The following is a 23,620-nucleotide window of genomic DNA, read 5'->3' as shown; positions in this document are numbered from 1 at the left end:
CTGATATTGGTATTGACGGTGTACATTTATTGTAGAGTCTCGTGCACTCTTCATGTGTCTGTATTTAATTAAAACATTTCTGTGTGCAAGAAGCTGTTGGCGAGAGGTCTCTGTTTTCAAGATGGAGTGACTGCAGGTTGCCAAGAACTGTTAGGGGTTCAAACGGTCCTTTGTTTAGGTGTAATTGACTAATTAAAATAACCTTATTTCCCAGGAAGCATGCACAACACCTTTTTGTTGCTTTCCTGGCCTCTACTGTAGTTTTCCCTAATGTTTGTAAAAATGGGAAGTGAAGCAGATGGTGTAATCTAGCAATGTTTCCAAAATTCAGGGAAGTTTTGGAATGATTGATTTGGTAATTGGAATATTGATTGAACTATTTGTGTTCATTGGTGCCACCTAGTGGCAGAACATATAGCTGCACCATGTTTTTATTGCACTTTGGTTACCTAGAAAACCTTGTTTTAGTGAAACTCTTTTGATCCCTAATAGTTAACTATATCGTTGGGCACAGGAAGCAGCAATGTGTTGACCTGTGCTACTGAAATTTATGTTGCTCCCTATTTAGGGGCTGGGGGTTGCATTAATGCCGCATTGGTGCTATTATGGGGTTTGGGGAGTTCTTGGTAATGAATATAGCTTTATTTTGATAAAGAATTTAATAAAGTTCTGTTGTCCCGAAGATATGTCGTTAACTCATAATGCAATACTTGCCCCTGTTGGCTGTCTGATCTGTTGTCTAGCAGCAATATTAATGACCAGCCCTGGAGTCAAAATGCAATTATGCAAAGTTGTTAAATTGTTTTTAATTAGATTTGAAGATTTTAATTACGTTCAATAACAAATGCACATCAGTATTATATGGGCCCGGCTAATTCTCTAAATCCTCTTCAGGCTGTTGGATCTGTATTACAGTAATCCCAATTCAGTCATTATTATTTTATCAATATGTTTTTAGTAAAAAAGTCTTTGCCAGCAAGTTTGGCCTTTAGATCTTCAGAGGAGACTTTATACCTTTTTATGACTATACGCTATTAAACGTTCTTCGTTATTAAAAGCTAGCACGTTATTGCAGACAATTTACTCCCATGACACACCTCCATTTTTGTTCATTCTGACCAAACCAGCCCTCCCATTACAACTGTTGCAGAATCAGTGTGCAGCCTACAACCCAAGGGCAGTGCTATAATGATTGGATAAGAGCTGGACCGGGGGGCTGAGTGATCGTGTCAGATTAGCAGGAGAGTGAGGAAAGCTGCGGGAAGTTGTGCTTTATGGCAGCTGCTCTGCAGACTTCTGCTCATTAACACTCTTCCTGCACAGCACAGCATATGGAGGCTTATCTCTCCCTCTGCGTTCTCTCTCTTACAAATGCTTCCCCCCGCTGTAGCCGAAGAGATAAAGCGCACATCTGTTAGGAGGAGAGTGAAGGATTTATTTATTTGTATTGTGCGAGGTCAATACTGTCAGACTGTATAGGGCTGATTAGATCTTACATTCATGGGTTATCAATCTTTTTGACGTTTAGTTCCATTGTTAATTTATTTTTTAGAAATAATCACAGTAGCGCATTATTTACCATTTTTAAGTATTGTTTTATATGCTGTAAATTATGGATGTACATTATAGTGGGTTAGTTTGAGTGGAACTGTATAACTCTGAACAGATTTACTTCAGCAAACATCACTTTAACTGATCTTCGTGCAGGAGAACACGAATGTTCGAATGTTCGGCAAGACAAAATATTTGGCCGAAAATAAGGAAAAATGTAAATGGCCGAATATATTTTACAGAACAAGACTTGTGATATATGATCAAGCAGCAACCAGCGCACGCAGAGAGAGCGTGAGAGAGCGAGAGAGAGAGAGACAGAGAGAGGTGCGTGCACACGTTATTAATGCAGCTAACGTGTCAGCAGTGTGTGCCGTAGTGTATTTTTGTAGTGTACAAGTTCTGCGCTGTGTCCTCCTCACTCTTAAGACTTTTGCTCAGATTTTGCACAGATTTTTAGTCTGGACTTGTTGCAGAAAGTCTGTGCCAGTCTGCAGATTTGATCAGTTAGTGTGTTTCTATCTGAAAGTCTGCAAGTGTATGAATCTGTTCAGAATTTAAAAGTAGAGTAGTGTATTCCAGCCATTAGTAAATCTCAGAATGAAAGCATCTTTACCGGTCGGTAACTTGTATACTTCAGACTGGAGTGGGCGGTTGTGTCAGTATCCTTTGACATCACAAAGTGGTCGCATGCACACAGTTCGCTGTACTAAACATCTTGTCAAGAATTTTCATTTCGTTGCATCCCTAGTGGTTATGGGTTCTGTAAGAAGGGCTCACACCCTCTCTAACACAGAAACAGCGGTGATTCCATTTATTTCTGTGTTGTCCCTTCCCTTCAACAGAACATACACATAAAAACATTGGCCGATGACATGGTAAGGTGTCTTTCTTTTTTTGTGTGTCTTTCTTTCTCGTCTCATTTTTGTTATATTCTCATGCTCACCATGACTGCGGGAGATTTGTTAAAGTGAAGTGGATCGGAAAAGAGAGATCAAAGCTTTTTTAGTTTTTTTTTTATCACATATGTCATCAAGTCTGTCATAATCCATCAGTATAAAGTGTACTTCAGGTCAGAATGCTGGAGTTCAAGTCGACACATGGCAACTTGATGCAATCAGTCAAGATAAGTTGCCAGACCGTGTCTCCTCTTTGACTGTGGTCTCTCTTTGAACACTTCAGTTTGAACAAAGTGTCCCAAATCTTATAATTGCCATATGTTTTGATTTCATCTATAAAAGCATGATCCCATCACATTTTCTATGACAAACTAACAGTGACTGGTGCATGGTCTGTTTTCACTGTCTCTAAGCCAGTAACCTGTGACTGAAGCACTGGCAGAAGTTTTATGTATCTCTCTAATTAGATATAAACTCTAATATGTTGTAGTCACGTCTTGCTGTCTAATGTAGTTCAGAATGCTGTCTGTGATATTGTCTCTGTATTCGATATGAATGTAAAATGAACAAGAGCAAGCGGAGAGATGACACAGGTAATATCCCCCTTGTGCTTTTAATAAAGAGCCTAGGCTCCTTTTAAAGTACAGATTGGACAGGTAAAGTGACAAGTGTGCAGGTAAGGCAAATGTCAAGGTTTTGCGCGTTGAACCATATTTGAAAACTTTTTAATGAGTAACTAATCGTTCTGTATCCATTTCAAGATGTTTTTTTTCTCCAAAGGCTAGTACACTCTTAACATTCACATTGTGTGATATATTTGCTGTTTATATGTTGATTCAGCTGTTTATCAGCTGACATGTGGACGACCAGTTGTTTACTTTAACTCTGCTGTGTTTCTTCAGCGTGACAGAATCACCAGTTTTCGAAAGCAAGGCACGAAGAAGGAGAAGCCCTTGATCCAGCACCCCACAGACCCCCTCTCCATCCAAACAGAGCTGCCCGTGCCCCAGCCGCTGTTCGACGAGCGCTCCATGAACCTGTCAGAGAAGGAGATCGTTGACCTGTTTGAGAAGATGATGGTGAGTTTTTGTCTACCTGCTATGAAGAGCCAAGATACAAACTGCTCAGAGCCCCAGGCACTGTATGACCTCTACGCCCTTTTTGACAGATTCATATTATCAACGGTTGCATCTCATGTTATGGGTGTCAGTAAGGCCACTGAGCAATGGTGCCTGACGTTCTTGAGTGGGCTAAACAGTGAGGCATTAAATAACAGAATGTTTTTTAGATCAGAAAGAGAGAGTGGAAAATGGTCATAGACAAGTAAAATGTGAATTTTAGCTGCTTATAATTGGACCTCGTGTAAAAGAAAATTATTGAAAAAACTGGGTGTGGTGACCCCTAAGAAATGCAGAAATTCATCAAGCGACAGAATTTCGCTGCATAATATTTTTTTATTTCAATTATTTTTATAGCTTTACAGAAAATAAAGGGATTAAGTCAATAAGAAATGACAGAAAACTATAATGAATAAAATCATACATTTGTAGGTTGTATGTCCATAATAGTGTGGTTTTATAAGTCTTTTCATACTGATCTTTGGAATAGTCTTTTGATTGTCATATATAAACATGCACATCCCTTATTCACAAGAACACAGTCTGATGCCAACGTAACAGGTGCATGATAAAACGGCTAAACATAACTATTTTTTCCCTCGTGCCTTTGTGCAGTGGCAAACAGTCACATTTCCAATGCACAGGTCGTCAAAGACGTTATGTCTTTCTTCCCCTCTGCTGTCAGTCATGAGTGGGGAATGGGATGTTTGCTCTCTCTGCTGACAGGTTGCATTAACCTAAGTTGGTTCAGCTTGACACATGTTCCTTTTCTCCCTGTGGGAGAGAATATGCATCAGCTACCACACTTGTATATGCATGCATCTCCTCACTAATTCTGTCATCAATTGTGATATGTTGACAGCTGTCAATAAAGCATCCACCACAGAGGATTGAACCACAGTTACGAACCATGAAAAGCAGCATAATATTGTCTAAACAGTTTTTTTTCTCTGGCAGGAAGGGCTGCATGCAGGCTTCACCTTTCTATTAAGTTCCCGCTCTCTGTTTATCTATACAGAGATGCACATACTGGCTTACTTGAATTCCCAAGACACCCAGCCAACTGGGCTACTGCTCTGGCCTCAATTGAACTTAGGCTTGTTTTTGGACTAGACAAGTCAAATAACAAAATCTAGCTGCAGAACAATAGGATTATTTCCTAGAGAGGAAAACTGTTTTTTGGGTCAGGGCTCTCGTAACCTGCATCCGTCATGGCAGAAGTCTCTCTATGAACTTTTTCATTTGTTTTGATGGGGCAGTTTTTCTTTATTTGGTGTCTGTAGATCGGCAACCTCCTTAAATGTGCTTTATTCTTCCTTTTAGGTTCTTTAGTGAGTTGTACACCCCATTAGGTAGATGTCATGCATACTTCTAACTGACCTTCCAAAGACTTGACAAAAAGTGGCATTTAAGTTGGGAAATGGTCTGTTTAACATTTGTGTTGTGAAGAAGAGAACCAGACAGTATATTGTAAAGAAAACAGAGCTGGAAAATATGCTAAACATTGCACTAAAATTGAATGACAAATCTACATGTATCTACAAGTCTTTATCCATATACCAATATTTTACGGTGACCATGTCAGTCCCAATTATACAAAAATCAAGTATAACATCATAAATAAAATAAATGTTACTTCTGTGATGTATTCCAAAATCAGTCAATGGCTTTGTATGACAAATAGACTTATAATGTTCACTGAAAATCTTCTAGCTTATAAGTCAAATAAATGGCGCATTTTGATGCTTTGTGTGAGGTTGGATGCCATTGACACTATCAAACTTGACATCTGGCAATTGGTGCCACGTTTTATTTATAAAGGTGTGGTGGAATGTTATTTTTCACCATTGTCTGTTTGTGACACAAAGTTCAAAGTTGCTTACTGTAGGATCTTAATGAAAATCTGTTCCACAGGAAAAGTGGGTTTGGAATAAAAGTGATTGGGTGACGATAACACTACAGTGAAAATCTGATTTGTCAAAACAATTTTACTTAAAACATCTGCTGTGCTACAAGTTCGCTGTATTCACACATGGTTGTAGTGTCTGTGGTTCCTTAGGGCTTTCAGGAGAAGTTCAATTGATTTGAATGTGAGAGCAAAACGTATAGCTGAATAGCGCGACCTAGTGTCTAGTTTCGCTCTTACACGCTTTTATCTTGTCCAATAATACGATTGTACGACCTTTAGGAGAATAGAGTTTTTCTTAGGAAAACAAACTCTTTTCAGCTGTATTGTGTAAGTCAGATGGCAGACTAGATGTTCATATCTAGTACTGAATCACGGCACACATTGTCTAAGATCACCTAGACATTGTGGGCTATAATCAGTTTGATTTGTTCATTTGTCATGTTTTTGCGAGTCTTTCACCTGCGAGAATCTCCTGCTCCTTGTGTTAGTAACCGCCCGTCACTCACATAACCTTTCAATTGCTGTTTTTGTTCTCAAGATAGCGGAACATTAAACCCGAGTTTCAATTTGCTGCTTGGCAAGCAAGTCAGGTTTGCAGACTTGAAACATGTGGAACGGAATTGGCTTTTTTACTGAAAGCATAATAATCATAATGAAACGATTGAAGAAAAAGCTTGGAAGAAATGCATTTCTCCTTCAGCCGACACTGACAGTAAGATTACAGACAGGTGGTTTGTTGTTCACCATATAGGAATGATTTATGAGTCTCAAAACAAAACCATGTCCAACCTAATATATGTGGCTGTTAGAGATCTTTCATACTCGAGTTTCACTCCGGCATGCTTTCGGCGCACATGGATATCGATTCGCATCATCAGTGTTAAGGCTAAATTTGAGGTCATTCTTCAATATATAAACTTGAAAGTATTGACCGAATGTAAATGAATGAGCCCCCCACGCACTTTAATGCTGGTGGACATTTCACTCGGATTGCAGTGCATAGCTGAGTGGAAGAAAAATAAGGGTTCGCTAATGTGGTCGGTCATCAAAGGGCTCTGGTAAACAGAGGAGCTCTTGCACAAATGAAAGCCCCGGCCCTTTGATGAAGGGGGTTACCGGCCATGGCACAGAGCATATGATATTGCCTTAATGCGTGCGTGAGAGAGCCAGTATCGACCGTCCTTGCCATTGTGTGTGCATGCACACAGCTTGACCCAAGTCCTGATAGAAATGCACAGCGGTAAATCTTTTCATGAGCCGGGTGACGGCATGTTAAGACACGGGTGAAGGCTCTTAACGTGCCTCTTGTGCTGAGAAACAGCGCTTGCAGGATGCGACATGCCAGCTCCTCTGGTTTGGATCATCGTTTAGTCAACCGGATCTGTTCCTTCGGCACCATTAACATTCAGACGGCAACAGAGTGGTGCCTGGTCCGAAGAAGGACTCCAGGATTGATGGGGTCAGATTGTCACCCCTGCAGATGCAATCACCCCCTAACCGCTCTTCATCGTCCCTTCCCAAAGTGTTCTCACGTAGCCTTCAACTTGGGAGACGTCCAACCTACATTTGCTATCTGTTGCACGTACTTAACTTATTTGCTACATTTGGCTTGATGCCCTTAGATATCAGTGCAAAATAATTGTCATAATCCTGTTCCTCTTCATTCAGATTGAAAGTGAAATTGCTTCTTAAAGTTTTGGCTTTGTGTGCGCCTTTGGGTTCTTGGAAATACGTTTGCCTTATTTCGATGCATTGCATTTTGACTAATAAAGTGCCCTTTTAGAATTCTTTGGTCCGTTCTTACAAACCTAAGCGGAGTGCTTCCATTTTGGAGATTTCCTCTGGAAAATAACTTGACCGAGATCAAACATGAAAAATGTTGCCTTTTTTCCTATCCGGGAACTTGGCCCCTCTCCACAACAATTTAAAATGAGAGGTAGATCGGCTGATTCTCCTCCTCAGTGCCCAGGGATCACACTCGCATTCTATACACCAAATTCTCTTCGTTTTGTAATGAAGTGGATTGGGAGGTGTTTTGTTTCTGTGGATAACTTTCTGAAGTTTCTCCAGAACTGCGAAAATAGAGTTTTAAAATGTGTTATGATCCAACTGGGCTCACGTTTTAGATATAGAAAGAGGAATGAAGAAGAAAAGAAAATGGCACATCCGGTACACATTTGTATCTTTGCATCGACAGATCCGGCTGCTTCTTCAAGGATTCAATTACGCCAGCCCTGGCCTTTTTTTTTAATAATTCCAAGCTTTGGGGACATAATAATAATGGGTAAATCATACTGAAGAGAAAGAACTGGATTCAGGAGCCAATTCAGATGCCACATCAACAGGGCTCGCTCATTCATTAAAAGGCTTGTTTTTATGTTAGGGGAGAAAAAGTTGAATCTTTTAAATTTGAAAGGATGATGTCCTTCAGTCTTGATCACATTTAGCAAAAGCTCAGTCAGAGTTTTTTTAAGTGACTTGGCGTTTTAATTCATTTTGCATTCGGTTTAAAACAAAGCTCAATAAATAGATGTTCAAGCAGCTTAGAATTCAGCAGCCCTCACCCTTTCCTCACCCTTCTTTTCTTTTTAATAGACGTCCACCCACATCTTATTGGAAACAAAAGACCCTGCAGTCTCTTTTTTTTTCAACAGAGGGCAGCATGGCTCCATAGAAGAGCTGCTCACAAGTCTTTGTTGTGCATACAGCATCTCCTTGACTTGACATGGCGTTGATAAACATATATAAAGGCTTCATTACAAACCTAACCTTGGTTGTACAGGACAGCCTCCTCATTGTCATCATGAATGTGTGGCGAGGACAGTTTTTATTTCACTGTCATTTAAAATGAAATATACGTATATAAATGGGCCTTTATGACACTTCACCGTTATGTACAGAGACATTGTGTGTGTAATTCTAAATTTGTGTTGTGTAATGGGCTCTGTACTGCTCACTACACACGCTGTTGCTTCCCGTATCCAAAAGTGCTTTTTCGTATCTCATATTTTTATTAAAGCCATTACATCATTCCTGTTGCTATGGTTAATTTGTTTCTCATTTGTTCAGATAGCCTCATTATTCACATGTATGCGTTTCTATCTGTGTGTGCAGGAGGACATGAACCTGAATGAGGAACGCAAAGCCCCCTTGCGTGGTAAAGACTTGAGCACCAAACGTGAGATGGTAGTTCAGTACATTTCAGCCACAGCAAAATCGGTAAGTTCATCAGAGCTCTGGGGCGGGAGACAGAAAGAGAGAGACAGAAGAGAGAGAGAGGGAGAGACAGAGAGGAGAGATTGGGGATGAACCACACACGCCGAGACACTATGGAATAATGAGCTTAACCTGATCTGCTTTCTGCCTCTCTTGCTAAAGCCCCAAATCTTTGATTGCCACCTCCTTTAGTTCATTTCTTATTATTTATTTGTTTTATTTTCCCCCCTTTCTCACATTTTTGTTGCTTATCAGGCTGCTTTTGTTGTATTGCACTTTTCAAAAGCTTCATATTGCTAGGGATCAAGTTTTCATTAGAATTTGGTGCGCATCACTGTCTCTGTTTAGTAAGCTGCAACGTGACTCTTTCATCACCATAGATGAATAAAGGGTGGAACGGCACAGCCTCGAAGGGTAATCCTGGGCTTTTGGGCCAAATTCTCTTCATTCCCTCTATAAGGTAGTTCCTGCTGATGTTAGACTCTAAACTGGAGGGGAAGGTGGCTCGGTTGTATTTGGACCCCAAAACAAGTCAACAGTTAAATAGATTAAATAGATAGATTTAATAAAATAGTATGTGTATATTTATAGTATATTATTATTGTGCCCTTTTGATCAATTTTATTATATATAATTTAAAATTTAGATGTAAGACTTTACAATAAGGTTGTATTTGTTAACAGTTAGTTAAACCATTAGCTAAAGCATGACCTAACAATGAACATAAATAGCATTTATTAATTAATCTTAGTACATGTTAATTCCAGCATTTACTGATACATTATTAATAAATAAATAATACATAAAGGATTAATAAATGCTAAAAACTATTGTTCATTGTAGTGCTTTTTGGTTAATGCAGTTAAATGAGTAGTTCACTTCAAAATTAGCCCCCATTAAAGTGAACTACTCCTTTAATAATGTTATCATATACAGTTTTATTCTAAAGTGTTACCAATTCCGATTAAAAGATAAGCATATGGGAATTAAATTTCATTTTTTTAAACCAGAGGTGAATATGTTCCCCACACTCACCCCCTGGGCGATTCTTCCGACCGGCCTTCAGCGTCCGTTTTCATTAGCTTTCCTTCCAGCTATGATAATTAACCAGCATTATTAATAATGATGATAATCTGAGATGATTGAATTCTGCAGCAGCCTCATTGTCAGCCCTGTGAGCCTGGCATACATTGTGAAATATGATTCCCATATTAGTCCCGTCGTCTCGGAGCATTAAGGAGGGGGTTCCTGTCTCGGTGCACCCCTGTCGCCCCCTCAGGACCACCAGAGGCACTCACCAGCAGCATGTCACTGTGGAGGCTGTACACAGCGCTCTGACTGGGAAGGAGGTGGTTGGGTGTGTACTCTGCATTCTAGGGAAGATATGTGCTTTTATGTGATAAGAGATGTTTACCACAGGCACAACACACTTTCCGCTGTAATGCTCAACTCTAGCACGGAGATCTTCTCCTCTTCTCTTTTAAATATTCAGCTTAAGATACAAGCCAGAAATAGCTGCATCTGATTTTGGTGGGAGAAAAGCTAATATTTACACTTTTACAAATTATAGGATGTTTTTTTCTAAAATTATTTTAACATTACTTCTTGCCACTGATATGCTAAGAGGAACTCTTCCGATTATCTTTTTGTTAATGTTGAACTCTCTCCTTGTCTTGTTGTTTTCCAGATCAGCCTTATAGTATGTGTGCCACACAGTAGCATACAGTCATATAGTGTGTATGTTTGCCTCTTTAAAGTCAACCCATTTTACTTGCTAATATTTTGATAATTCGAAAATTAGATTTTTACCATTTAGTAATTGGATTATGAAACTGTATCGGGTGTTTAGAGGTGTTAAAAGGGAGGACATCATCTGAAAAGTTGATACATCTATACATTATGTTGAAATATTTCAGCCAATACTTAAGTAAATTGGGTGAACATTTGATTTCACATTGACTTTAAACAAGGAAACGCATAACAAACCTGTAAGCATTTTCACAACGGTCTGAAGCATGTGGGATTTTTTTTTTGCATCTTGTGTTTTTTTTCTTCTTCACTTGGCTAATGTGTTACTTTGCATTTTTTCCCCCAAAGATTCCTCTCTTTCTCCCATTATCACTGCATGGCTACCAATTTTTTTTCCTAGGTGTGGGCTATCCTAATGCTTATACACACACACACACACACAAACTAACAATATTACACACATCCAGACAAAGTCACTCATGCGCTGTCTGTTTCAAACTGCATTGGGTCAATGTCCTCTCTCTGGTAGTAGAGTGGGAGTAATTAAATGGTGGTCTGGTGTGGTGGAGGAGACCCCGCAGTCTCTGCTCAAGCCACTGCAGGTGTAATTTAGCAGGGGTGAGCGAGGCCAAAAGCAGACAGCACGGAGATGGCCTCTGCACACCTCCGCATTAATAACCCAAACCCGTCTAAATTAAAGAATGGGAAGCCGAGTCCATCCATCCCTCTTAATCTGCCGCTGTCTTCCCGAGTGTGCCGATCTGCCTACAGTAGATTGTGTTTCAGCACACAGCTTTACAGAGCAAATATTAGTGGGAAAACAAACCCATCCGATCCACTCCCGTCACAGACCGCCTGTCTGTGCGAGGCAGACACCCGCAGCTCTTGCCTGGCAGGAGGACAGTGCGCTGAAATGCAGGAGAAATGGAAGAATAGAAAAGTTTCACACCAGCGATGTCTGTCCTCTTTGATAGCTCCATTGTTATCGTTTGTGAGGCAGAAACACACAGTTTCCATGCTTCACAGTTCATTTTATTGTTTACAGCCAACACCTTTTCCCTTGCAACACATTTGCGTATGCATTTATTATATTACAGCGTCACACTTTTTTTTTTTCTTTGTTCACAGTGAAGAGATATTTGCCGAGGACAAACAGCATATCAAATGCATTTGTATTAGGACTGGCTGATGAAGATTTTCATTGCCTTTTTAAAAAGCATTATATATTTTATATTTCTCTGTATTGACAATGTTTAAAACAAATGAACAAGAATTATAGTAACTCATTTCTGTATATATGCAGCAATACAACAATATATAATAATACTGCACAGCATTTATATATATATATATATATATATATATATATATATATATATATATATATATATATTTAAAAACGCAAAATCTTTTATATTAATTATTGTTATTGTTTATATTTTTGTGCTGAACAAATTACTGGAATAAGTTGTTTAAATTGAAACTATAAATCAGGAAGGATTTACAAAACTTTAAGACTTTTCAAAATCCTATCGGCTAAATAACAAATGCATTCAAATAATTTAGCTTAATTTTATGCTTTATTTTGTCAGCAAATACATTTTTCACATTTGATTTGATCTTTTGATCTCATGTTTATTCTTATTAAGCTCTTCATATTTTTATTAATGCATGTTTATTTTGTAGATTGATGAACATTTTCTCTCAGTGGCAGATACTTGTTGTTCAACACGCTTGACTTCAGGCTCTCGCCACACTTTTCTAGAGTCACTGTAGGAGATTTTCAAATGACTGCCATCACCAACTATTATGTATTTTAAGAGAGAGTAACTTGAATTGACCCTGTTCATATGAAGAACTCCTATGAAAACAAATGTGGCCTCAGTATTCTGTGGACGTCCTCACCTATTAACATTTCCTAAGCTTCTCTTTTTCAGACTTTGACAAATATGTCATTTTTATTGCCTGTGCCAAAGCATGTCTGTAACTAACACAATCATTTCACGCTTACCCTGCAAATATCATGAAAAGCTTTGACCTTGTCTTCCTGTGTTGTTATTAAATGAAGTGATCATTGTTTCATGTAAGAGATAGAATGTGTCTAGGCTTTTTTTTATGGGGAAGGGAAATATGGTCTACCCATGATGCTCACCTGAACATTGTCAATATTGTGGTATTACCAAGCCGCGTAAACTTAATTACATTGCGCGTTCTTGTAATCATTTGTGACAGTTCCCGAGAGAACAAACCACTTCTGTCTGGGACTCGGAAGCTAATAAAAAATAAATAACTAAATTAATATATAATATATATCATGGAGGATTTGATAGTCATGAGAAAAGCAGGAATGAGGATATAAATACCCATTTCTTGATAAGATGACATTTCCTCTGAAGTTTGTTTACCGGAGCTACTTCATAATAGCGCCCTTCATTAGCATATTATAATCCAGCATTAGAACAATTACAATCATCTGGTTTAAATTTGAGTTTTTCGGGCTCCTCAGAAATTGACAGCAATAATACCGCAGTCAAGTGACAATGAGGTGTTGTTTTGTGTAAATTGATGTTAGCAGACGCTTTTCCCCTAGAGTCCTTTCTGACAGTTCTTTATGTGGTTTCAAGATAATGTCTGTTCTTTTGATCACGCTGCAATACAAATACAACACTCATCAAATGCTGCCAAACATGGCACAGTGCTAACAATGTTTGGCAGCGACTCAGCACGTCTGGCGTTAGCATAAGGAGGTGACTTTTTGTTTTGGGTCGAGCCCTGAAATGTTAACGATTTGTTAGAGGATGACGTAGCTTGTTTGTCAGCGATCGCAAGATTGGATTTGTGTTCCAAAGTCTCGCTCTTTTAATCAAGGGATTATACAATTCAATTTTACTTTATTATAAACTTTGACTTCAAATGGAAACGTGGATGTTGGGTTAAATAAAAATATGTTTAATATAAAAAATAAGAACAAATCAAGGTTAGAACCTATGGCCTCTGGATTGTTTTGCTAAAGACGTGAGAATGATGCGTATTTTCCATCAATCTACTTCATCACATCACATCATGGTTAGTTATTTTAACAATTTGCATCGAGTAAAGACACCATCACCTAGATTCGGACCATTAATTCAACATACAGCATGACCAAGACATGTTATACAAATTTGACTTTTGATAAAAATTGCCAATGACGTTGCTAGATTTTCAGAGGCATTTAAGTTTGCTGTCTGCTCATGAATTAAATGACTTGTTGAGGTTAATACTGTAAATAAATGTACAAAATGAAATTGAGTGAAAATCTTCACTTTTTACAGGTGTTCAATTAAGTGATTTTAAGTTGATAGATCACCCAAAATAAAAATTCTGTGTTATGAAAGAACACAAAAGAAGATATTTTGAAGAATGTTGGTAATGGAACAGCGGCGGTACTTGCATTGTTTTCTTTTTGTCTCCAAAATGGAAGTCAACGGGTACCTCCACTGTTTTGCTACAAACTTTCGTCAAAGTATATTTTTTGATGTCCCGCTAAGGAAAATCAAGTTTGAAATGACAAGAGGGTGAGTTCACGATAACTTTAATTTAGACCCAGAAATGTACAATTGTTCTAAATGATCTGCAGAGGACACTCGAAGCAATACAATGTGGTGGCAAAGAGTAACTGCGTATATACTGCTTACCTGCTCGTTCCTTAAAGCATGACTATATCACTTTGTTTTGCAAAGACAATCAATTCATACCAAATTCAAAGCAGTCATCAAAATGGCAGACATTGTCTTCCGTGTCCGTGTAAACCCTCTCTCTCCACCCTGTTGTATTTAACTCTCATCTGAGTAGACAGTGTAGCAGAGAGGGCCAGTGTGCCAGTGATTTAAGTATAAGCGCTAATACTTGAGCAGGATAGTACCGGAGAGTCTCTGGCCTACTAATGATTGTGCTGTTTGTGTCTTTTTGCACATTAACTTCCCTCCGCTGACCGCTGCATGCAGATAACCGGGAGCAAACTTGCGGTAAGTAGCAAATTATTTATTCGCTTTTTATACTTAGCGTGCAATGTTCCTCTCTTTCTGTCTCTTCTCTCCTTTCTTTTGATAAGTTGCAAGGAGGTCATTTCAATGGCTTTCTATTTGTATTTAATTTTCAGCATTAAAGTATTTTATAGGCTATAATTTGAAAAAGCTATAAATTTCCTTTCCCATCCCTGCATGCAAATTGCACACTTGGAAATGAGTGACTTCTCAATTGTGCTCTGTGAGAATAAACCGGGCGACCTTTTTGTTCATTTAAGCAGTTTTTCTTTGAAATGGATCACTGCCAAACACATATTAGCATTTAAATATTGTAACACCAAGGATGAGCAATAGTTTTTAGGCAAATAATCATAATCTGTGATCTAATCTGTTTATTCTAATGTTCTGTATCTAAATGGCTTTCATTGTGTTCCTTCCTTCCCCCAGACAGCATACTGAGAATGTATCACTTAATTAGATTTCCCACATACACGCGCACACACACACACACACACACATAGAGTTTGTGTTGATTGAACAGCAGAAAAAACATTTTGCCCCTCATATAAATACGTTCCATTTTGCAACTGCATTCGGCACAGCCCATTTGATAAGTCTTTGTCCCACTACCATTACAGGATGTCACTATTGTTTCTGAAATGTTCATAGCTGCTCATGTTATTATTGTCACTTACTTTCGCCCCTCGCACCCCTTGCCACTTTCTCAAAAATGACAGTAATAATCTTTATAAATATATGCTGTCTGTGAGATGGCGATGTTTCCTCATTTCACAGCTCCGTAATGCCGTAATTGCAGACTGGCTTCTGCTATTTCTCACATAGTGCAGTCCCATAGCCCATACGCGTCTGCTTGTTATTTGTTTTATTTTATTTATTTAGAGGGGCTCTGTTATTGCCTCCGCAAGTGTCACTTGTCATTTGAAATGCTGTTTTATTGTTGCCGGAGCTATGAGAAAATGCCCCTAGATGTATGTGAGGAGGCTTGAAGATAAGGAAGCACAGGTAAATGTGTTATTTACAATACAGCAATAAGCTGCCACAACAGACCCATTTATTTGCTGCAAGATGGCCTGTTCAATCAATGCTCTCATGCCCGTTGGTGGGGAATTGTTTGTCGAGGTATTTTTCTATAACCTGTCAGCCATAAAACATGTTCGGTTTGATGAGCACAGAAGTATGTTTTGAATGTTGCATCACTTCTCAGTGAATGCTGCTCTTGGATCATGTCCATTGAATAACTGTCTGGCAGTGTGCACCACAAACAAGACCTCAATTAGAAGTTTCCAGCGGTGCAGAGGATTGTTGCACTTCCTGTGGCTGGGAGAGTGTGGAGACTTGTAGTAAACCTGGCAGCCTTTTCTTACCATTTCAGTTGTTTTTTGCTTCTTTCTTTCTCTGTGTCCAAATATCCCAGCCTATATGTTCAATGCACTTAGAAGTGTGGCCAAGACAAGGCCTTCTCACTGGGCAGATTGCTATTTCCATGCTGTCAGTATGGTTTTGGGGGGAATCGACCTGCCTGAGCTGCAACGTCTCTGCGGCACGCTTTTTCACAGGTACAATGCAGGGCTTGAATTTAGATTGTTTGATGTGTCCAATTGTTGCTGAGTCACATGTGCTTTAGTTGTTTGTATGGGCACAACTTGATCTTGACGGTGCTGACTCGAGAGGTGCAAGCGGAGCATCCGTCGCCCTGGGTGACAACAAAGATAAATTGATCAAGTGTGTCATTGCTTTGATTGCCAAGATAGAAAGTAATAGATAGTGTGTTAAAATGACCATGTTTCTCCGGGTCCCGAATGCCAAACCCCTCAGAGAGGGAATCGAGGTCCCTTGGCTTCAATAAAACAGAACCAGAGCACAAAACCCAGTCTGCGTTTTGCCCTGAAGTCTGCTCCGTAGTTACCTGATAAGGTTACATGACTTGACCCGCAACGTCTCTCTAGACCTCAGGAGGAGATCAATAATCGCACAGTCCTGCAGTTCAGAGAGACTGCCTGTTTCCACGGAAACATAGCGACATGTTTAGAGTTGCGGGCATGGAGCGAGATAGAGGAGAGACTCAGACCTCAGGGACTGGAGTCTGCAAGAACTGTTCAGACGCACCCTGAGAATCCGTGCTTTCGTCTCCGAAAATAATGGAGAAAGCTTGTATTTTTTAAATGATTTAGCCGCTGTTCACATGGGACAAAGGCTTTGCCCTTTCTCAAGTGAAATGGCATGGATCTTTCTGTCATGTTAAATTGTGTTATACTTAAATACTCTCTATGGAACTGAAAGACATGGCAAACCCAGGCAAGAAACAACAAAGATTATTTTCAATACATGACAAAACTTTGGCAAGTGGCTTCCATTTGTTTTTCATGCATTAAGGTGTCACGTGTTGTAAAATAACTTTTTGTTGCAATGCTCACACTCCATTAAAGCGACTTTACAGTCAAAATGCAGATGGATTGACTGGAAAAAGTAACACTTTTACCTTTAAAGCATTTAAGTTTGTTTTAACAGCCGCCATGATTTCCTAAAACACTTGTCAGGAGTTTTTTTAGCTAAACCACAACAACACATTTAAAGCTATTTATTGTTTATTGTATCATTTATTGTATTATTGGCTCCTGTACGACATGTCGCTTACTGCTCCCTGAACTCTTTGTAAGTCGCTTTGGATAAATATTTCTTAAATGTTATGTTTAAATTGAATATAAATGAGGGGAAAACAATCACATTACGCTGTCAGTGTACTGTCTAAACCCCACTGTCATCATGTGTGAAGAAGGAAAAACGATCGCATCACATGTCAATCACTCTCTCCTATGGTGAGTAAACCCTTTAGTGACTTAAATCGTATCCTTCAAAGCACGGTGTCTTTTTAATCATAACTTGTACTACGTGGATCTAAAAGAGCATGAATCAGCCAGATAAAACAAATCAAAGTTATACAATATACATAAAATAAGCTTTTTGATGAAGTTCTGGAAGATATTTAGCTCATTGATGTATTTAAAATAACGTAATGCGAAATTGCTTTGTTGTACGTGGTATGTTGACACTCGCTGCCAAAGCTCTCCCTACGCACTGCTTACACGTGCGGTATGAAACGGGCGTAAGGCAGGAAACGTGTCAGCTTTTGTTCTTAAAGCACTCAGTATTCATAATTTACCTGTGTGGCTTTAAAATGTCCAAATATCTTGTTTGTTGTGAGACTATAATTTACCCCCTTATTATTTTTCAATTTCTGTTTCTTTCATTTGACTTTTTCCTCTTATGATGCATTATGGGTAACGTTAAGTATTTTTTATTACAGGCTCTTTGGAGCTTTTGTCTGTATATTTGATACATAGCAGTTCACATTTAGACAGACCTATTCCATCTCTTTTCAGTAGCTCTCTCTCCTTCTCCCATTTGCCCCCCCCACAACACTTTCTTTGTCTCTATCTTTTCTTGTATTTCCTTCACAGAAACTGGGTTCTAGTCAAATTAATATCCTTGGCATGTGTGTGTGGGGTTCACTCGTTTCATTATTAGACTTAATACCCAGCATGCATCTGTTTCAAGGCTCCTCTTTGCCACACAGGTCTCATTGTATTCAAGCTTTTAAAGGCTCTTTTCAGTGAAGGTGTACTGCCTCTGCTTTTACTTGTACCGCTGCTCGATAGCACTGACCAGCATCTGTGGGCCCTTTAAAAAAATGTCTGAATAAAATCAAGGCCAACCTGACCCTAACAACTAAGTGTCGTTATGAAAAGGTCTCTGTTTCAGTTTGGCCATTAATGATGACTGTGCTGGAGGCTCAGTTGATTTCATAGGGTGCACGTCCTTGGTGTTTTCAAAGACTTTCTATTAAAACATAAATCAATAGCTGGTCTCCGCCCGCATCGTGTTTATCATTTTTATAGATTCATGATTTTAATTAGGATTAAGTAACTGCACTCATTGAATACCGTGTATGTTCAACATGGTAGTTTGTGGCAGTACATGGCCCTATACTTGAATAAACCGACAGAGCTCTGTAATGGATTGTTTTGTCTCAGTTGATTTATTTATTTTATTATTTGTTTCTCTAATTGGGTTCTCACAGATGGTGCATTGGATTCAACAGCAGGATTTACACTACGGAAACTTTGTCTGGTATGACTTCCCTTAGTCGCAGAACACAAAAAATATATTTTGAAGAATGTTGGTAACCGAAAATCACCGGTACCCATTGACTTGCATTGGTTTTGTGTCCATAGAATAAATGTGTATGGGTACTGCCACTGTTCGATTAACAACATTCTTCAAATTATCTTTGTTTGTTTTCTGCAGAAAATACTAGTTTGAAATGACAAAGCTAAATGATGAAAGAATGTATTTTTTGGGTGAACTATCCCTTTAACTTTGACTTCAATTGTGTTCAAGTGGTTATCAGTTTGTCATGACCTTGCGGTTGCTAACTTTACCGGCTGAGCTACGGGAACACAAGTAGCAAGCTGTTCGTATTACACAGTGGCAGTTGTTTAAAGGAATATTCTGGGTTAAATAAAGGTCAGGCACTATCCAGGGCATCCATAAAAACTGTCAGTTTGTAAAGATAAAGAAATTAACGTGTTGACAGAAGTGAACTCCAATGGGGGAATTGTTGTCTGCTCAAGACTTTGCCCTACAGTATAGATATTGAAAGTGCTTAACATATCTTTGTTTGTTAAATAAGAGTTGAAACTATTGTCTGTGGTTATTGACAGCCTGCCACCGTTGCCGTCCATTGAGCTTAATTTGTATTTAACCCAGAATATGCCTTTACTTGAAGTTAATGGGATTGTAGCTGACATGTTAGTGATGCTCCACAGTATCTCAGTGATTTCTGCTATATGAAGGTCTATGAATTTCTGTCCCCTCTGGCTGTATTTTATCATTTGACTGTGCGCATCCTCAAGACTGAGTTGGTCCCGTCGCAGTATTTCGGGGATCAACTCTAAGACACATGCTTTTTGTTTTGTTTGTGACTACGTGCCCAGGTATATTGAAATTTCACAGGGTTCATTGACACTAACGCTGTATTCATTGCGACACCTGACCTCATCTCCCGTGGGGTCTCGGTTGATGTATCCGTGCTTACTAGTTGCGACCACGACCTTGCATACAATTTTAATGCCATTCAGTCGAGTGCTTATATGGAAATGTGAAGTGAAATACGATTGATTCAACTGTAATACTAGTTCTTTGGGTCCCTTTGGGAGAATTATTTGTATTTCAGTGTCCCGGTCTTCGTTTTATGTGGGTAACGACAAAAGACGGCGTTTATTAGTTGCGTTAAAAGAGTGTGTTAAACTTTGATATGAAGTCGAATTTTTCCCTACGTTGGTGGCTAATAAATGTAAGAAAGCCAGCCAGACAGACGTGCTTTTTCTGCACCTACAATGCTACACGCCGACATATTTTGTAAGTCATGGCAAGGAATGAATACCCACAGAAAGGACAAACATCTTGTAGCGTAGGACACTGAATCTAGAAAGTGTGTAAAGAATTGCGACTTGATAGACTGGGAGCGTATGTCAATACCAGCTCCCTCCGGTGACAGAAAAGGTCTCTTTGCATGGTGAGTGACTGCTGCATTACACCACGTGGCCTTCTTTTCTATGGGAAACAAACAATCAGCGCTACTGCCTTCAAAAGAGGGAAGCAGGATCTCATTATGATGAAGAGAAGATGAAAGGGAACCAAGAGTGGACACGGCGTGCTCATATTAAAGGGAAAAGAGATGGGCTGTGTTTGTTTGTATATGCGTGTGCGCACGTGCACCTCACATTTGTGTGTTCTTGTGATTGTATAAGAGAGGAGCCCATTTTGGGTTTGTCTTTGCGACTGAAGTGCACTGTATTCCCAAGTCTCTCTCTTTTGTCAGTGGTCAATCAAATCACCCTCTGTCCTCTAGATGTTATCAGTTCCTTCATCCTAGTCTCGGCTCCAGTGCGTGCGGCAATGTTCCCATGTCCTTATGAGGTCAAAAGATCTGGTAATGGCCTTTGCGGTCCTGTCATTCTCCCTGACCACCTTTCAACACCATCTTCTCACGTTCTTGCCCTTTTCCTGCTGCAAGCGTGATACTTTTATAGCATATAGCGTATTTTTACCTCTTGTCGTCACATATAATTGTTCACACACCAGTAGCATCAGATTTGCATAGCTGTAGGAGTGCTACTTACTTTTTCTTATTATTTATTAAGGCTATTGAGGAAAGGCATGAACACTTTGATATGTCCCAGACTTTGTTTTAATATGAAATGCATTAATGCAGAATGTCTGCCAACTTTTTTCTGGAGTGGTTGGTCCATGCTTTTTTGTTTCCTGAAAATTACTTTGTTATCTAGGGGTGTTTAGTGGTGGCACACGCTTAGTGCTTTCTGGACAGGTTTTCGTACAATTAGAGTGGTCCACAAGATAATTTTACTTCAACTATAAAGCCATGAACACAGTATGACCACAGTTAATGGCACATGCAGACAGCTTGGGAACTGTGCTCAGGGAACAATATGTTTGGACTGCCCGAGGCTTTTCTCCTTGTTTTATTTCACTGGATTTCTTTCAGCCCGGAACTAATGAAAAGCCATTTCCTCTTTTCTTCTCATTAACGTTCTTATTGGGTAGGTATCGCTCTGAACGGGTGAGATTTTCCCTGGCTACCACGGCGGCAGTCCTCCATTTAAAACACAGCCGTCTCCCTCGGAGACTCCCGGTGGCCTCCTCAGCAAATCACAGCCTTAATAAGGTGTGGCACTTGTCGGCTGCACATTTTATGGTCGTCATCCATGGACGCTCTGTAGTGTGCCGTCATTATCTGCTCATCAAACACACTTTAAGTGCTCCCCCAAATGGCCAAACCTAACGATTTGTGGTTTGATCAAGAACGGGTCAGAGACTGTTTAGTGTTCAGCGCTCTTTTTCTCGAGGGGCTCTGAAGAAATAAACCCTTCAAAATGGATTATTTTTAGTTTTTCCCGTTTCCTGAGTGTCAGACTAATTTTATTGATAGTTGCAAATGTACTATAAACATATTCGGTGTGGTTGTGTTTTTAGGGTGCATGTCTTTATAATATATAATATTATAAGTCTTTATAATGAACCGGCTGTTTTTCTAAAGACTGCTATTTGGTTGAGTGATGGTGCAAATCAAGCTGCCACCAGATGGCAGTAAGTATCTTTAAATCAATGCAGCCCAGTACTGTAGTTTTAGTCTGTGTGATGGTAGAAAAAGACACATTGTTGCCATGGAATTGACCTAATGGGTTTCTCTCAGACCTGAAGAGTACTGTTTCTGGCTACAATACCATTTGTTAGTTGTCTGATGTTTAAAGGGGGGAATTATTGTGAAACCTACCAACAGTATTCAGATAGATTTTGGCTAGATCAATATTGCTTATATCCAGTGAGCATGCAAAAAAACTTTTCTCTTTCTTGGTCTCACAATTCCCTGAGCTTGAAGGGCGTTGACATAGAGGCAGGCAGCTCACTCCTTTATTTATTCTCGCTGCTGGTGTCGTAGATGGACGTTGTGTGGCTAAAGCTGCCACGTTCCCCATCGACAGGCTGCTTATCGACTTTGCACTTTTGCAATCGCATCTGAATAATTTATACTGGCGCCCTGGTCTCATCTTGTCATAAAACATGCTGCTGGCAACTCATTGTCAAGCTAATGCCAATCAAAAAGCTTTTTTTAAGTCAGTCTTGTTCCTGTTGTGGTCTCGTCCTGTGTCATCCTCTCCTCTCCTAGTGAACCACTAGTCTTTATATGTGGCAGAGATTCATTTTATGTTAACACGTTAAATGTTTTTGTCAGATTTGGCAGATGCTTTTATCCCAAACAACTAACACTGTGTTTAAAGGGATACGTTTTATCTATATACATGTTCTCTGGCAGTGCTAATGCAATGTTCGACATGATGATAATCAGAAGAATCAGGTAAAATCGGGTTGTTTCTGATGAACACAGGTCATTGTTGGGTTTTGCTTTATTAGCTTGAGGGTTTTGGTCAGTGCTTTCATGTTGGTGGTCCTTAAACAGATAGTTTACACAAACATGTGTAATCATTACTCACCCTCACGCCAACCTGTATAACTTTCTTCTGCAGAACACAAAAGATGTTTTGAAGAATGTTGGTAACCAAACAATGGCGATTCCCATTGACTTGCATTGGTTTTGTTGTCTATACAATAGAAGTGAACATTCTTCAAAATGTCTTCTTTTGTGTTCTGCACAACAGGTTTAAAATGACAATAGTAACAGGTCTCCCTATAATTTACTGCATGTTTTACATAGATTTTTCAGGTGCAGATTATATTTTACTATGTAATAATTCTGCTTGTAAAACAAAATAAAATGCAAGCAGAGGAAAAAGCGCAGAAATCATAGGCTAGTGACACTAAAATTGTCATTTGAATTATGCGTTTCATCTCCCTATGCCTTTTTTTTAGCAGATCAGTTCAAGCCTCCAGTGAATGTGTTTGTACTGTTCACATTTCTGAACATGCAGCACAACGGTAATGAATTCCACCATTTTAAAACCAATTACAGTAGTTGGGCTTTTTTACACTCTTTGTCATGGTCTCTATGGAGAAGGGTTGCTGGTGTGTCGACTACAGATGATCTCAATTCTATTTCCTGCTATTCCCGAAACTCAATATGTTATTAAAGTGTTTCAACATTACCATAAAATCCGAATTTTATGATTTTGAATAAAAAATAATATTTTTTTATGTAATATATATTAGATGTATTTTCATTTATGTAAATAAATTTTTAGCTTGTCCAATAAGTTTAGAATTATATATTTAATGGAGTGAAACGAGTGAGTATTACTGCAAAATATCGCATCTGTAATACTGTTAGAGAGAGTATGTGTGAGTGAGATAATAAAGAACCTTGTTATACTGATAAGATGAGAAGGTAAAAGAAAGAAAAAAGAAAAAAATATTTCACTTCTTATATCTTCTTTTATGAGATGTAATTAATGGCTTGCGATAATAACAATTGGGTCTTTGTCAGCTGCTGACGTTACACCATTGCGCTTCTTTGTTGGGTATAATTATATTATATTAATGGTCACCAAAGACTTACAGAGGCAGTTAATAACCATGTTTTTCTGTCTCTACTTTTTTATGTTTAATTGTCCTGGT

At 39.0% G+C, this 23,620-nt stretch overlaps 1 protein-coding gene across 10 annotated transcripts in view; it reads left to right on the top strand.

The window, feature by feature from the left end:
* Positions 1-23,620, top strand: part of diaph2 (diaphanous-related formin 2) — a 364,217-nt gene that overhangs the window by 11,087 nt on the left and 329,510 nt on the right. For 8 of the 10 annotated variants that reach the window (XM_079480319.1, XM_079480327.1, XM_079480323.1 and 5 more), the window contains exons 3-6: positions 2,397-2,429; positions 3,353-3,529; positions 8,592-8,696; positions 14,429-14,449. In XM_079480319.1, coding sequence (XP_079336445.1) covers positions 2,397-2,429; positions 3,353-3,529; positions 8,592-8,696; positions 14,429-14,449 — 336 coding nt within the window. The remainder of the gene's footprint in view (positions 1-2,396; positions 2,430-3,352; positions 3,530-8,591; positions 8,697-14,428; positions 14,450-23,620) is intronic. The other 2 variants (XM_079480325.1, XM_079480321.1) reach the window with 1 other exon arrangement.

This window comes from Barbatula barbatula (genome assembly GCF_947034865.1).
Source record: "Barbatula barbatula genome assembly, chromosome: 18".
In the NCBI taxonomy this organism is placed as follows: domain Eukaryota; kingdom Metazoa; phylum Chordata; class Actinopteri; order Cypriniformes; family Nemacheilidae; genus Barbatula; species Barbatula barbatula.
This window is presented reverse-complemented; position numbering and strand designations above follow the sequence as displayed.